We start from the raw sequence: 15321 nt of genomic DNA on the forward strand, positions 1-15321 counted from the left end.
CGCCCTGGCCGCCCCCCGCCCTGGCCGTGCCCTGCAACTCGCTGGTGAACCTGGGCCACGTGGTGCTGGGCTGGCCACGGGCACCGCCGCTGCTGCCGGCCGGCTTTGCCCTGCTGGCCCTGGCCGTGGGCCCGGCTCTGGACCCAGCACCTGCGGGCGGCTGTGCTGGGCCAGTGGGTCACACCTCCCGTCTTCGCCTGGCGTGGGGCTGGCAGCCCGGCCGCGGGCCCGGCTCTGGACCCAGCACCTGCGGGCGGCTGTGCTGGGCCAGTGGGTCACACCTCCCGTCTTCGCCTGGCGTGGGGCTGGCAGCCCGGCCGCGGGGCGCTGGCCCTGGGGGCCGCGCTGCTGCGCTACGGGCTGGCGGTGGCCCACACACCTGGCTTTGAGGTGGCCCTGGCGGCCCACGTGGCAGGTGTGGCGGTGCCAGGGGACGTGGGCTCGGCCTGGACCACAGCAGCCGGTTTCGCCGCCTGCAGCTGGGAGGTGCCTGGCTGCCCCGTTCCGGAGACCCAGGGGCCACTTCTGGTCCAAGGGGTGTGACGGGCTGCAATTCCCCCGCGCCTGGGAAGGGGCCCAAGGCCCCGGCCCGCCCTGCCCCTGCAGTCCCTGCCCGCCCTGCCCCTGGGGCCAGGACAGCGGGCATCCTCCCCCGCCGGCTGGGGACGGCGTCCAAGCGGAATAAAGAGATGGGCGTGGCAGATTTCTGCCCGTGGCTTACTGAAGGGGATGCTGTGCTGGGAGCAGGTCCTGGGGCTTAGTAGTGGATGCTCTGGCCGGGCACAAGGGGGCTGCCTAGACAGGCTGCACCCCAGCAGATAGGTAGCCAGCAGCGGGTGAGGGGTCCCCCTATAAATGGCCCCCCCGGCACAGACTAAAAATATATAAAATGTTTTATTTTTCCAGTGACGGCTCTGTGACCCCCACCCCCAGGAAGCAAGCCGTGGGGCTCCAGGAAACGTGAACCTTCGCAGGTGGGAGCTTGTGGGTTATCTTTGCGCCCCAGACACCTGGGTCCCATGGAGCAAGGGGGAGCCGCGTGGGGGGGGGGGTGGGCACGAGCCCCTGAGTACCAAGGTGCCACCTCCCCTGCACTTCAAAGGCGCCTTCTTGGCTGCCTGGGCCCCATGCCCGCTGGAGGGGAGGGGAGGGGAGCGTCTGCCCCTCCATTCAAAGTCACCTCCCCGGACGCCTGGGTCCCTGGATCGAGGGGGGGTTCTAGCAGCCTGGAGGTGCGTTTCGGGGTGGGGCTTGCCCCCGCATCGCTGAGAACTTCATCCTTCCATATCTGTCCATCCTTCTCAGGGCTCAAAATCATCACTCTCCTCGGGCAGGCGGGGGGCCGAGCCTGCAGGGGAGGGGAGAGGGGTCAGAGCCATTGCGGGGGACAGAGACCCCACCCCCACCCCCACCCCGGGCCTCCCAGGCACGGAAAGAACCACCCTCGGGAGAAAGGAGCTAGAGGGGGGAGTTTTATGTCAGCCCCCCCCCCACGCCCAGGGGCTGCTGGGAGGAGTGGGGTTACCTGCCGGGAGCTCGGAGGCCAGCACCCCCAGGCTGTCCAGCGCCCCCTGCTGGTACAGCGCCAGCCGCTCCATGATGCGCTGCCGGGCCGGGTTGATGTGAATCTGGGGGTGCAGGGACGGGGCAACACCTGCAGAGAGAGCAGGGGTCAAGGCACCCTGCCTGGGTCAAAAGTCACCAGACTGAGGGGTCAGAGGTTACAGCAAGCATGGGGTAAAGGGCCATCTCAGCTGGAGTCAAAGGTCACCCGGGCCAGGGTCCAGCAGGAGCAAACATGGGGGCAGCGGAGAACACTGTGTGCCTCAGTTTCCCCATGTGCAATGAGGGAGTGGGAGGGGCGTTTGTTGCTGCAGGGGACTAGGTGTGACCTCACCTGGCAGCCAGGACCCCAGATACTGGCCTGGAGACAGGGGACCCAGAGACTGGTGCCCAGGAGGACCCCCAGCTCAGGAGCAGCCGCTTCTGGCCAGGGGGGCAAGGGTCTGGCGACCAGTTCCGGTGGGGGAGGAGCTGGAGCCCCTGGGGACCAAGACAGGCCCAGCTGGGGTCAGATGTGCAGTGTGACCCTGGTGACTCCTGCCGATTGGGCGGGCGGGGTGCCTCGGAGGCCCCTCCCCCTCCCTCCCTCAAGGGGCTGGGGGGTTGGGGGGTTGCAGGCTCCAGGAGGGGGCTCTCGGCTGGGGTTTGGGGTGTGGAGGGGGAGGGCTCCAGCCAGGGATGAGGGGTTCGGGGTTCCAGCAGCGCTTACCGCGGCTCTGTGCTGCCCTCGTGCCCGCAGCTCCCATTGGTCGCGGTTCCCAGCCAATGGGAACTGTGGAGCCGGCGCTGGGGGGGGGAGGCAGCGCAGGGAGCCTCCCTGGCCGCCAAGCACCTCAGGGCTGCAGGCGCCTGCTGGCTGCCCCCGGGGGGCGCATGGAGCCACAACCGGAGCCACCAGGGTCCCTTTTCCACTGGGTGGGGGCCCCGGAGCCCAGAGGAGGGGACACCCCGAGGGGCCCACAGCAGAGCCAGGCTGCTGGGGGCTCAAGGTTGCAGTCCCAGGGGGCCCCCAGCGAGAGCAGACCCCAGAGGTCTGGGACAGGGGTCAAAGGGCACTTTGGGGAGGACAGTGGGGTCAGAAGTCACCCCACAAGGACAGGACTCACCCAACCAGCTGCCCCCCTCCTCCGACAGGCTCTCGTCGCTCTCCACAGGCTGGTTGGGGGGCAGCTCTGGGGCCCTGGGGAGCGAGTCCCCCTGGGGGATCGAGGGGGGATCCCAGGGCAGCGACTTCTGTAGCTGCTCTAGGTCCTCATACACCTAGGGGGACAGGCAGAGCCGGAGAGAACCCAGGAGTCCGGGCTCCCAGCCCCCCCTGCTCTAACCTGCCAGACCCGGCTCCCCTGCCAGAGCCGGAGAGAACCCAGGCATCCGGGCTCCCAGCCCCCCCTGCTCTAACCTGCCAGACCCCGCTCCCCTGCCAGAGCCGGAGAGAACCCAGGCATCCGGGCTCCCAGCCCCCCCTGCTCTAACCCCCCCCCCCCCCGACCCCGCTCCCCTGCCAGAGCCGGAGAGAACCCAGGCATCCGGGCTCCCAGCTCCCCCTGCTCTAACCCCCCCCAGACCCCGCTCCCCTGCCAGAGCCGGAGAGAACCCAGGCATCCTGGCTCCCAGATCCCCCTACTCTAACCCCCCCCCCCCCCGACCCCGCTCCCCTGCCAGAGCCGGAGAGAACCCAGGCATCCGGGCTCCCAGCCCCCCCTGCTCTAACCCCCCCCCCGACCCCGCTCCCCTGCCAGAGCCGGAGAGAACCCAGGCATCCGGGATCCCAGCTCCCCCTGCTCTAACCCCCCCCAGACCCCGCTCCCCTGCCAGAGCCGGAGAGAACCCAGGCATCCTGGCTCCCAGATCCCCCTACTCTAACCCCCCCCCCCCCCGACCCCGCTCCCCTGCCAGAGCCGGAGAGAACCCAGGCATCCGGGCTCCCAGCTCCCCCTGCTCTAACCCCCCCCCCCCCCCCGACCCCGCTCCCCTGCCAGAGCCGGAGAGAACCCAGGCATCCGGGCTCCCAGCTCCCCCTGCTCTAACCCCCCCCAGACCCCGCTCCCCTGCCAGAGCTGGAGAGAACCCAGGCATCCGGTACCTGGGCCATGGGCGGGCGCCGTTTGCTGCGTTTCTGGAGGCAGAGGGTCGCCAGCCGGCCCAGCGCAGGGCCCAGCCCCTCCGGACACGGCCCGACCCGCGAGTCCACGTGGCTCCGGAAGATCCTGGTGCCGACCCGAGTCGCCCGAGCGTCCTGGTCTGGGCCCGTCACCGCCCGCTGCGATCGCCCGGGACCCTCGCCCACCTCAGCCTCCTCCTCCTCTGCGACCAGATCCTTCTGTGGGGTGGGGGGTTGGGGGTGAGGGGCACCAGCAGGGCTGGGGGGCAGCCCGGGGCAGCTGGGGGTGGGAGGTCGGGGGTGAGGGGCATGCGGGGGGGGGGGGGGGGTCAGCGTCTCTCACCAGGAACTTTGTCCGTCCGCGTCCGTCTGTCTCCAGGGCCCGTCTCCCCGTCAGCGTTTCCAGCAGCACCTAGGGGGCCGAGGGGGTTGCTGAAGGCTCCAGCATGGGAGGTTGGGGGGGTGGCGGGAAGATCCCCCCCCATCCCTCATGGGAGACCCAGGTCGGGTTAGTCTGAGCTCTTAGGGGGAGGGGTCCGGGAACTCCTGCTCCGTTTCCTCCCCCCCGGATACCTGACCCCCCAGGCAAGAAAAAAGGGGAGTCTGACCCCCTGAGGTTGGGGGGGTCTAGTGGAGGGGCCTCAGGCAGGGGAGCACGCGGGGGCTGGTACTCACCACACCGTAGCTATAGGTGTCGATAGCGGGGGACAGGGCCCCGCTCTGCACGTACTCGGGGGGCAGGTAGGCCAGGGTGCCCCGCACCGTGTGGGTCCGGCCCAGGCTGGCGCTGAGCCCCCCGCTCCCCACCCGGCCCTGCCCGGCCCGCGCCAGCCCGAAGTCGCCCAGCCGGGGGCGCAGCACCTGGTCCAGCAGGATATTCGAGCTGGGGGGAGGAGACATGGGGTGAGACATGGCCCCCGCAACGCCCCCTGCTGCCCTCCTCCCCAAGCCCCGCTCCCCGGGCCCCCACCCCGCGCCCCCCACGAACCCCCTCACCTCTTGATGTCCCCGTGGATCAGGCTGGGTGTGTCGTGGTGCAGGAACTGGACGGCTCGCGCTGTCCCCACCAGCACCTCCAGCCGCTGGGCCCATGTCAGGGGGGGGCGCCCGCCCTGGGGGAGCAGAGGGGGGTGAATGGGGGAGGGGCCCCTCACGCTGGGGGGAGGGGCCATGTCCTGCTTCCCTTAGGGCGAGGGAGGAGGGGGCCCAAGGCTGTGTCCCCAGGGAATGGGACTGGGGGGTCCTGGAGCCCAGGCAGCCTGAGCCCCGGGGGGGCTGGGAGCCGAACGACCCACCTGGAGACTCCTGCCCGGGGGGCCCAGCACAGCCCGCTCCTCCCCGGCCCCGGCCCCCGCCCTTTGCTTGCAGCTGGGGGGGTGGCTCCCAGGGGTGGGGGTTACCTGGCCACTCAGCCGATCCTCCAGGGACCCATTGGGCATGAAAACGTAGACGAGGCAGAAATGGTCCCGCTCGGCGCAGAACCCCCCGAACTCCACGATGTTGGGGTGCCGGAACCTGGGGGCGGGAGTTAGTGGGGAGGGTCACCCCAAATTCCTGGGGCCAGGGTGAGTGCAAAGCATTCTGGGTAGGTCCCAGGGCGCTGGTCCCACTGGAGCCCCTCGCTCCCGCCCATAGCCCCCCGCCCCCACGGCCGGCGCCCCTCGCTCCCGCCCCGTAGCCCCCAGCCCCGCCCGGCCGGTGCCCCTCACTCCCGGCCCCGCCAGCCCCCTCGCTCCCACCCATAGCCCCCAGCCCCGCCCGCCCGGCGCCCCTCACTCCTGACCGGCCCGGCCCCGCCCGCCCCCTCGCTCCCGCCCCATAGCCCCTCGCTCCCAACCCACCCGGCCGGAGCCCCTCGCTCCCGACCCTGCCCGCCCCCTTGCTCCCGCCCCGTAGCCCCCCGCCCCCATGGCCGGCGCCCCTCACTCCCTGTGACGAGGTGGGGATTTCCTCGCGTGAGGGGGAAGGGGAATCTGTTAGGGACGAGCACCGGGCAGGGCAGGGGCCCGGCAGCTGGAAGGAGTCGGTCTCGGCTGGCTTGGGGTGCGGGGGAGGGGGCAACGGGGACCAGAGCCCCGGCTCTGGGCTCCCTCCCCCCCGGCTCTGGGCTCCCTCCCCCCCCAAGATGGGCTTGGCTGAAAGTCACCGATTTCTGTGCTGCCGAGCTCTGTTCTACGCCGCGTTCCCACGCTGCCCGAGAGTCCCGTCTGGGGGGCAGGGCCCTCTGGCCCCCCCAGGACCCCGCCCCGGGGGACGCGCTGTAGGAAGTGCCCGGTGGGGCAGCGGAGGCTCCGGGGCCGGACCCAGGACGGTGGAAGCTGGGGCAGCGTCTTGCCCTGGGGACAGTCGGCGCCGAGAGGGGAGGGTCCCCAGAGTCCTGCCCGGCTTCGGGGGAGCAGCCCCGGGCCCGGCCGGCACCCCCTCACTCCCGACCCACGGCCCCGGGCCCGGCCGGCGCCCCCTCACTCCCGACCCACGGCCCCGGGCCCGGCCGGCGCCCCCTCACTCCCGACCCACGGCCCCGGGCCCGGCCGGCGCCCCCTCACTCCCGACCCACGGCCCCCCCTCACCGTGACAGTTTCTCCACCTCGGTGAGAAAGCTGCTCCGGATGCTGCTCCAATCTAGCTCCAGGTCCTGGAGAAATGGGGGGTTAAATGAGAGTCAGGTCACCAGCCCCACAACCCCAGGGGACACAGGGAAGGGAAGGGGGCAGAGTAAAGGATTCTGGGGTGGGCCCAGTGCGAGTGGGGGCTCAAAGGATTGTGGGTAGATCAGTGGACAGGAGGAATGCAAAGGATGCTGGGTAGGGGCCCCCGTGTCCCCCAATACCTCCTTCAGCCGCTTGACCGCGTAGTCGGTGTTGCGCAGCCGGGCCCGGTACACGCAGCCGAACCCGCCTTCCCCGACCTTATGCCGCTCCGCGAAGCCGTCCGTGGCCTGCACCAGCTCCGCCAGGGGCCAGGCAAAGGGCTGGGGGGCAGGGCCCAGCACCAGGGGGGCAGGGCCCAGAGACTCCACCCCCTGCAGGGGGAGAGAGAGAGACACACACAGGGGCAGCTCCGGGCCCCCCGCAAGCAACAGAGACCCCAGAGTGCTACGGATTCTGGGTTGGACCCAATCAGACCCCTCCGCCCCCCTGCCACCATGGGCAAGACACCCCCCACAACTCCTGCCACCCAGGGCTCTCCCCCGTTATCCATCCTTGCCCCCCTACTCAGGGCTCCTCCCTCCAAGCACCCCCCACCTTCCCATCTCGGTACCTGGTCGGCAGGGGGGGCTGCGGGTGGAGGGCCGGGACCCTGGGTCCTGGTGCTGAGCAGGCTGCTGGGTGGGGGGCCAGGCAGAGGCAGCGACGGGCAGGAGGGCTCTGGGGGGTGGGGGGGGCAGAAACAGGGAGTCTGTTAGCAGGGGAAGGGGAATGGGGAGAGCTCCACCCCCCAAGATTCAATTCCCCACCCCCAGGGGGAGGGGGGTGGAGTTACCTGGCGGGGGCTGCGGGGGTGGTTTGGGGGGGTCCCAGGTAACGGTCCAAGCTCTGCTGTCACCGGTGGGGGGGTGGGGGGCTGGAGGAGCTGAGGGAAGAAACGGGGGTCTCAGGACAGGGGGCTCGGAGGGAGGCTGCCCTGGGAAACAAAACGGGGGGGTTAAAGATGGCAGCCATGCACAAAGGAACCTGACTCCACTAATCCGTCAGCCCTAAACTCCGCCCCCCACATGCCCCCACCCTTCATAGGGACCCTGGGATCCCACCACCCTGAGGCCAGGGCCGGGCTAGAAGGGGCTGCGGGTCGGAAGCGAGGGGCACTGGCAGAGCTGGGGGGGCAGGGCTGGGCTGGCAGGGCCTGGCTGACGGGGGCCGTGGGGCGGCCGTGGGGGCAGGGGGCTGCGGGTCAGAAGTGAGGGGCACTGGCAGAGCTGGGGGGGCAGGGCTGGGCTGGCAGGGCCTGGCTGACGGGGGCCGTGGGGCGGCCGTGGGGGCAGGGGGCTGCGAGCGAGGGGCACCAGGGGGGCAGGGCTGGGCTGACGGGGGCCATGGGGGCAGGGGGCTGCGGGTCGGGAGCGAGGGGCACCGGGGGGGCAGGGCCAGGCTGACGGGGGCCGTGGGGGCAGGGGGCTGCGGGTCGGGAGCGAGGGGCACCAGGGGGGCAGGGCCGGGCTGACGGGGGCCGTGGGGCGGCCGAGGGGGCAGGGGGCTGCGGGTCGGGAGCGAGGGGCACCGGGAGGCAGGGCCGGGCTGACGGGGGCCGTGGGGGCAGGGGGCTGCGGGTCGGGAGCGAGGGGCACCGGGGGGGCAGGGCCGGGCTGACGGGGGCAGGGGGCTGCGGGTCGGGAGTGAGAGGCACTGGGGGGGCAGGGCCGGGCTGACGGGGGCCGTGGGGGCAGGGGGCTGCGGGTCGGGAGCGAGGGGCACCGGGGGGCAGGGCCGGGCTGACGGGGGCCGTGGGGCGGCCGTGGGGGCAGGGGGCTGCGGGTCGGGAGCGAGGGACACCGGGGGGCAGGGCCGGGCTGACGGGGGCCGTGGGGCGGCCGTGGGGGCAGGGGGCTGCGGGTCGGGAGCGAGGGGCACCGGGGGGCAGGGCCGGGCTGACGGGGGCCGTGGGGCGGCCGTGGGGGCAGGGGGCTGCGGGTCGGGAGCGAGGGGCACCGGGGGGCAGGGCCGGGCTGACGGGGGCCGTGGGGCGGCCGTGGGGGCAGGGGGCTGCGGGTCGGGAGCGAGGGGCACCGGGGGGCGGGGCAGGGCCGGGCTGACGGGGGCCGTGGGGCGGCCGTGGGGGCAGGGGGCTGCGGGTCGGGAGCGAGGGGCACCGGGGGGCAGGGCCGGGCTGACGGGGGCCGTGGGGGCAGGGGGCTGCGGGTCGGGAGCGAGGGGCACCGGGGGGCAGGGCCGGGCTGACGGGGGCCGTGGGGCGGCCGTGGGGGCAGGGGGCTGCGGGTCGGGAGCGAGGGGCACCGGGGGGCAGGGCCGGGCTGACGGGGGCCGTGGGGCGGCCGTGGGGGCAGGGGGCTGCGGGTCGGGAGCGAGGGGCACCGGGGGGCAGGGCCGGGCTGACGGGGGCCGTGGGGGCAGGGGGCTGCGGGTCGGGAGCGAGGGGCACCGGGGGGCAGGGCCGGGCTGACGGGGGCCGTGGGGGCAGGGGGCTGCGGGTCGGGAGCGAGGGGCACCGGGGGGGCAGGGCCGGGCTGACGGGGGCCGTGGGGGCAGGGGGCTGCGGGTCGGGAGCGAGGGGCACCGGGGGGCAGGGCCGGGCTGACGGGGGCCGTGGGGCGGCCGTGGGGGCAGGGGGCTGCGGGTCGGGAGCGAGGGGCACCGGGGGGCAGGGCCGGGCTGACGGGGGCCGTGGGGGCAGGGGGCTGCGGGTCGGGAGCGAGGGGCACCGGGGGGCAGGGCTGGGCTGACGGGGGCCGTGGGGCGGCCGTGGGGGCAGGGGGCTGCGGGTCGGGAGCGAGGGGCACCGGGGGGGCAGGGCCGGGCTGACGGGGGCCGTGGGGGCAGGGGGCTGCGGGTCGGGAGCGAGGGGCACCGGGGGGCAGGGCCGGGCTGACGGGGGCCGTGGGGCGGCCGTGGGGGCAGGGGGCTGCGGGTCGGGAGCGAGGGGCACCGGGGGGCAGGGGCCGGGGCCGTGGGGCGGCCGTGGGGGCAGGGGGGCTGCGGGTCGGGGAGCGAGGGGCACCGGGGGGCAGGGCCGGGCTGACGGGGGCCGTGGGGCGGCCGTGGGGGCAGGGGGCTGCGGGTCGGGAGCGAGGGGCACCGGGGGGCAGGGCCGGGCTGACGGGGGCCGTGGGGCGGCCGTGGGGGCAGGGGGCTGCGGGTCGGGAGCGAGGGGCACCGGGGGGCAGGGCCGGGCTGACGGGGGGCCGTGGGGCGGCCGTGGGGGCAGGGGGCTGCGGGTCGGGAGCGAGGGGCACCGGGGGGCAGGGCCGGGCTGACGGGGGCCGTGGGGCGGCCGTGGGGGCAGGGGGCTGCGGGTCGGGAGCGAGGGGCACCGGGGGGGCAGGGCCGGGCTGACGGGGGCCGTGGGGCGGCCGTGGGGGCAGGGGGCTGCGGGTCGGGAGCGAGGGGCACCGGGGGCAGGGCCGGGCTGACGGGGGCCGTGGGGCGGCCGTGGGGGCAGGGGGCTGCGGGTCGGGAGCGAGGGGCACCGGGGGGCAGGGCCGGGCTGACGGGGGCCGTGGGGGCAGGGGGCTGCGGGTCGGGAGCGAGGGGCACCGGGGGGCAGGGCTGGGCTGACGGGGGCCGTGGGGCGGCCGTGGGGGCAGGGGGCTGCGGGTCGGGAGCGAGGGGCACCGGGGGCAGGGCCGGGCTGACGGGGGCCGTGGGGGCAGGGGGCTGCGGGTCGGGAGCGAGGGGCACCGGGGGGCAGGGCCGGGCTGACGGGGGCCGTGGGGGCCGGCCGTGGGGGCAGGGGGCTGCGGGTCACTCTGAGATAGCGCGTAGGGCCGGGCTGACGGGGGCCGTGGGGCGGCCGTGGGGGCAGGGGGCTGCGGGTCGGGAGCGAGGGGCACCGGGGGGCAGGGCCGGGCTGACGGGGGCCGTGGGGCGGCCGTGGGGGCAGGGGGCTGCGGGTCGGGAGCGAGGGGCACCGGGGGGCAGGGCCGGGCTGACGGGGGCCGTGGGGCGCTCACAGCTGGCCAGCAGGTCGCGAGCCCGGTACAGCTCCAGCTCGTCCAGCAGCGCCAGCAGCTCCCCGACCCGGGCGTTTCGGTTCGTCCAGGCCCAGAGCAGCCGCTGGGTCCGTCCGTCCGTCCCCTCGCACAGACGCAGCTCGACCTGGTCCCGCGCGATCCGCGAGGCTGCGGGGAGGGGGCAGGTGTCAGCGGCCCAGCCCCCCCGGTCCCCCCTTTCCCCCCAGTGCGGCCCAGCCCCCCCCATTCCCTCTCTCGGTCCCCCCTCCCGCCCAGTGCGGCCCAGCCCCTCCCCGGGTCCCTCCCTCGGTCCCCCCTTTCCCCCCAGTGTGGCCCAGCCCCTCCCCGGGTCCCTCCCTCGGTCCCCCCTTCCCCCCCAGTGCGGCCCAGCCCCCCCATTCCCTCTCTCGGTCCCCCCTCCCCTCCAGTGCGGCCCAGCCCCCCCCGTCCCTCCGTCGGTGCCCCCCTCCCCTCCAGTGCGGCCCAGCCCCCCCCCCGGTCCCTCCCTCGGTGCCCCCTCCCTCCAGTGCGGCCCAGCCCCCCCCGGTCCCTCCCTCGGTGCCCCCTCCCCCCCAATGCGGCCCACCCCCCCATTCCCTCCGTCGATGCCCCCCAGTGCGGCCCAGCCCCCCCGGTCCCTCCCTCGGTGCCCCCTCCCCCCCAGTGCGGCCCAGCCCCCCCATTCCCTCTCTCGGTCCCCCCTCCCCTCCAGTGCGGCCCAGCCCCCCCCATTCCCTCTCTCGGTGCCCCCTCCCCTCCAGTGTGGCCCAGCCCCCCCCCGGTCCCTCCCTCGGTGCCCCCTCCTCCCCAGTGCGGCCCACCCCCCCATTTCCACCGTAGCTGCCCCCCAGTGCGGCCCAGCCCCCCCCCCGGTCCCTCCCTCGGTGCCCCCTCCCCCCCAGTGCGGCCCAGCCCCCCCCATTCCCTCCCTCGGTGCCCCCTCCCCTCCAGTGCGGCCCAGCCCCCCCCCGGTTCCTCCCTCGGTGCCCCCTCCTCCCCAGTGCGGCCCACCCCCCCATTTCCTCCGTCGCTGCCCCCCAGTGCGGCCGAGCCCCCCCCGTCCCTCCCTCGGTGCCCCCTCCCCCCCATGCGGCCCACCCCCCCATTCCCTCCGTCGATGCCCCCAGTGCGGCCCAGCCCCCCCCCGGTCCCTCCCTCGGTGCCCCCTTTCCCCCCCAGTGCGGCCCAGCCCCCCCATTCCCTCTCTCGGTCCCCCCCTCCCCTCCAGTGTGGCCCAGCCCCCCCGTCCCTCCGTCGGTGCCCCCTCCCCTCCAGTGCGGCCCAGCCCCCCCCGGTCCCTCCCTCGGTGCTCCCTCCCCTCCAGTGCGGCCCAGCCCCCCCCCCGGTCCCTCCCTCGGTGCCCCCTCCCCCCCAATGCGGCCCACCCCCCCATTCCCTCCGTCGATGCCCCCCAGTGTGGCCCAGCCCCCCCCGGTCCCTCCCTCGGTGCCCCCTCCCCTCCAGTGCGGCCCAGCCCCACCCGGTCCCTCCTCGGTGCCCCCTCCTCCCCAGTGCGGCCCACCCCCCCATTTCCTCGTCGCTGCCCCCAGTGCGGCCCAGCCCCCCCGTCCCTCCCTCGGTGCCCCCTCCCCTCCAGTGCGGCCCAGCACCCCCCCGGTCCCTCCCTCGGTGCCCCCTCCCCCCCCAGTGCGGCCCAGCCCCCCCCCCGGTCCCTCCCTCGGTGCCCCCTCTCCCCCAGTGCGGCCCAGCCCCCCCCCGGTCCCTCCCTCGGTGCCCCCTCCTCCCCAGTGCGGCCCACCCCCCCATTTCCTCCGTCGCTGCCCCCAGTGCGGCCCAGCCCCCCCGTCCCTCCCTCGGTGCCCCCTCCCCTCCAGTGCGGCCCACCCCCCCATTCCCTCCGTCGATGCCCCCCAGTGCGGCCCAGCCCCCCCCGGTCCCTCCCTCGGTGCCCCCTCCCCTCCAGTGCGGCCCGCCCCCCCATTCCCTCCGTCGATGCCCCCCAGTGCGGGCCAGGGCCCCCCATCCCGGGCCCCCAGCACACCCCAGGACCCCCCTCCCCCGCCAGGGTACCCCAGCCCCTCCCCCTCAGGGGCACCCCAGGGCCCCCGTACCGAAGCGCTCCCAGTCCGCCCGGTCCAGCGCGTCCATCAGGCGGCAGAGGCCGCAGACCAGCCAGGCCGGGAGCTCGTAGAGGAAGCAGCCGCAGCCGGAGCCGGAGCCGGAGCCGGTCCCGGCCATGCCCCAGTCGCCGGGCACTTCCCCTTTAAGACAGAACGTTTAACGGCCGATTGCGCATGCGTTCAGCGGGGACCGGCCGCTTCTCTACGCCATCTTGGGAGTGGCAAATTCTACGCAAAGAGCGATTTGCCGACATGTTGAGTGCGGCGGAGTCTCCATCCAGGCCCATTGCGTTGATGGTGGCGCCGCCATATTGGGTGTGCAGGGTTGGTCGCACGTCGCCATTTTGAGTGTGGCTGCTTCCCCACTACGTACAACCAGCTGAGCGTGTGTGGCTCCGCCATCTTGAGTGTGGCATGAGTCCGTGGCTCTGCAAAAAGCGCTCCGGGGACGGGCTATGAAAGGGGAGGGGCTACAAGCGGGGGCGGAGTAATAGGAGGGGTTGGGGCGGGGCCGTGGGCAGAGGTGGGGTGGTGTTTGGGGGAGGGTTGGGGGAGGAGGCAGAGCTGCGGGACTGTAGGGAGAAGCTGGTTGTGGGGAGGAACGGGGCAGGGCTATGGGGCAGTGTCTGTGAGGAGGGGGGTTTGGGGCAGGGTCTGTGGGGAGGGATTGGGGGAGGAGGCAGGGCAGGGGGATTACAGGGAGAAGCTGGTTGTGGGGAGGAATGGGGCAGGGCTATGGGGCAGTGTCTGTGAGGAGGGGGGTTTGGGGCGGGGTCTGTGGGGAGGGATGGGGGAGGAGGCAGGGCAGGGGGACTGTAGGGAGAAGCTGGATGTGGGGAGGAATGGGGCAGGGCTATGGGGCAGTGTCTGTGAGGAGGGGGGTTTGGGGCAGGGTCTGTGGGGAGGGATGGGGGAGGAGGCAGGGCAGGGGGACTGTAGGGAGAAGCTGGATGTGGGGAGGAACGGGGCAGGGCTATGGGGCAGTGTCTGTGAGGAGGGGGGTTTGGGGCAGGGTCTGTGGGGAGGGATTGGGGGAGGAGGCAGGGCAGGGGGATTACAGGGAGAAGCTGGATGTGGGGAGGAACGGGGCAGGGCTATGGGGCAGTGTCTGTGAGGAGGGGGGTTTGGGGCGGGGTCTGTGGGGAGGGTTGGGGGAGGAGGCAGGGCAGGGGGACTGTAGGGAGAAGCTGGTTGTGGGGAGGAATGGGGCAGGGCTATGGGGGGGTTTGGGGCAGGGTCTGTGGGGAGGGATGGGGGGAGGAGGCAGGGCAGGGGGACTGTAGGGAGAAGCTGGATGTGGGGAGGAATGGGGCAGGGCTATGGGGCAGTGTCTGTGAGGAGGGGGGTTTGGGGCAGGGTCTGTGGGGAGGGATTGGGGGAGGAGGCAGGGCAGGGGGATTACAGGGAGAAGCTGGTTGTGGGGAGGAACGGGGCAGGGCTATGGGGCAGTGTCTGTGAGGAGGGGGGTTTGGGGCGGGGTCTGTGGGGAGGGTTGGGGGAGGAGGCAGGGCAGGGGGACTGTAGGGAGAAGCTGGATGTGGGGAGGAATGGGGCAGGGCTATGGGGCAGTGTCTGTGAGGAGGGGGGTTTGGGGCAGGGTCTGTGGGGAGGGATTGGGGGAGGAGGCAGGGCAGGGGGATTACAGGGAGAAGCTGGTTGTGGGGAGGAATGGGGCAGGGCTATGGGGCAGTGTCTGTGAGGAGGGGGGTTTGGGGCAGGGTCTGTGGGGAGGGATGGGGGAGGAGGCAGGCCAGGGGGATTACAGGGAGAAGCTGGTTGTGGGGAGGAACGGGGCAGGGCTATGGGGCAGTGTCTGTGAGGAGGGGGGTTTGGGGCGGGGTCTGTGGGGAGGGATGGGGGGAGGAGGCAGGGCAGGGGGATTACAGGGAGAAGCTGGTTGTGGGGAGGAATGGGGCAGGGCTATGGGGCAGTGTCTGTGAGGAGGGGGGTTTGGGGCGGGGTCTGTGGGGAGGGATGGGGGAGGAGGCAGGGCAGGGGGACTGTAGGGAGAAGCTGGATGTGGGGAGGAATGGGGCAGGGCTATGGGGCAGTGTCTGTGAGGAGGGGGGTTTGGGGCAGGGTCTGTGGGGAGGGATGGGGGAGGAGGCAGGGCAGGGGGACTGTAGGGAGAAGCTGGTTGTGGGGAGGAACGGGGCAGGGCTATGGGGCAGTGTCTGTGAGGAGGGGGGTTTGGGGCAGGGTCTGTGGGGAGGGATTGGGGGAGGAGGCAGGGCAGGGGGATTACAGGGAGAAGCTGGATGTGGGGAGGAACGGGGCAGGGCTATGGGGCAGTGTCTGTGAGGAGGGGGGTTTGGGGCAGGGTCTGTGGGGAGGGATTGGGGGAGGAGGCAGGGCAGGGGGATTACAGGGAGAAGCTGGTTGTGGGGAGGAATGGGGCAGGGCTATGGGGCAGTGTCTGTGAGGAGGGGGGTTTGGGGCGGGGTCTGTGGGGAGGGTTGGGGGAGGAGGCAGGGCAGGGGGACTGTAGGGAGAAGCTGGTTGTGGGGAGGAATGGGGCAGGGCTATGGGGGGGTTTGGGGCAGGGTCTGTGGGGAGGGATGGGGGGAGGAGGCAGGGCAGGGGGACTGTAGGGAGAAGCTGGATGTGGGGAGGAATGGGGCAGGGCTATGGGGCAGTGTCTGTGAGGAGGGGGGTTTGGGGCAGGGTCTGTGGGGAGGGATGGGGGAGGAGGCAGGGCAGGGGGACTGTAGGGAGAAGCTGGATGTGGGGAGGAATGGGGCAGGGCTATGGGGCAGTGTCTGTGAGGAGGGGGGTTTGGGGCAGGGTCTGTGGGGAGGGATTGGGGGAGGAGGCAGGGCAGGGGGATTACAGGGAGAAGCTGGTTGTGGGGAGGAATGGGGCAGGGCTATGGGGCAGTGTCTGTGAGGAGGGGGGTTTGGGGCGGGGTCTGTGGGGAGGGATGGGGGGAGGAGGCAGGGCAGGGGGACTGT

General features: G+C 73.5%; 1 protein-coding gene across 6 annotated transcripts; it reads right to left on the minus strand.

Annotated features, from left to right (window-relative positions):
- Positions 1 to 875: 875 nt before the first annotated feature.
- On the minus strand, positions 876 to 12827 carry IRAK1 (interleukin 1 receptor associated kinase 1). 6 transcript variants are annotated; one of them, XM_073321587.1, is made up of 14 exons: positions 12362 to 12806; positions 10290 to 10457; positions 7148 to 7288; positions 6926 to 7032; positions 6495 to 6686; positions 6235 to 6299; positions 5065 to 5179; positions 4661 to 4776; positions 4340 to 4547; positions 4008 to 4076; positions 3647 to 3883; positions 2670 to 2823; positions 1526 to 1654; positions 1206 to 1348 (listed from the first exon to the last, which is right to left on the minus strand). In XM_073321587.1, exons 1-14 carry the CDS (start codon positions 12486 to 12488, stop codon positions 1302 to 1304), a joined length of 1875 nt encoding a protein of 624 aa, XP_073177688.1. In that variant the 5' UTR covers positions 12489 to 12806; the 3' UTR covers positions 1206 to 1301. The 6 variants fall into 6 exon arrangements, with proteins under 6 accessions (XP_073177689.1, XP_073177687.1, XP_073177691.1 ...); XM_073321588.1 differs by lacking the exon at positions 2670 to 2823 and having other exon boundaries at positions 876 to 1348; positions 7148 to 7237; positions 12362 to 12805; XM_073321586.1 differs by lacking the exon at positions 2670 to 2823 and having other exon boundaries at positions 876 to 1348; positions 12362 to 12804.
- Positions 12828 to 15321: the final 2494 nt, after the last annotated feature.

Source organism: Lepidochelys kempii, chromosome 23, assembly GCF_965140265.1.
Source record: "Lepidochelys kempii isolate rLepKem1 chromosome 23, rLepKem1.hap2, whole genome shotgun sequence".
NCBI classification, from domain to species: Eukaryota; Metazoa; Chordata; order Testudines; family Cheloniidae; genus Lepidochelys; species Lepidochelys kempii.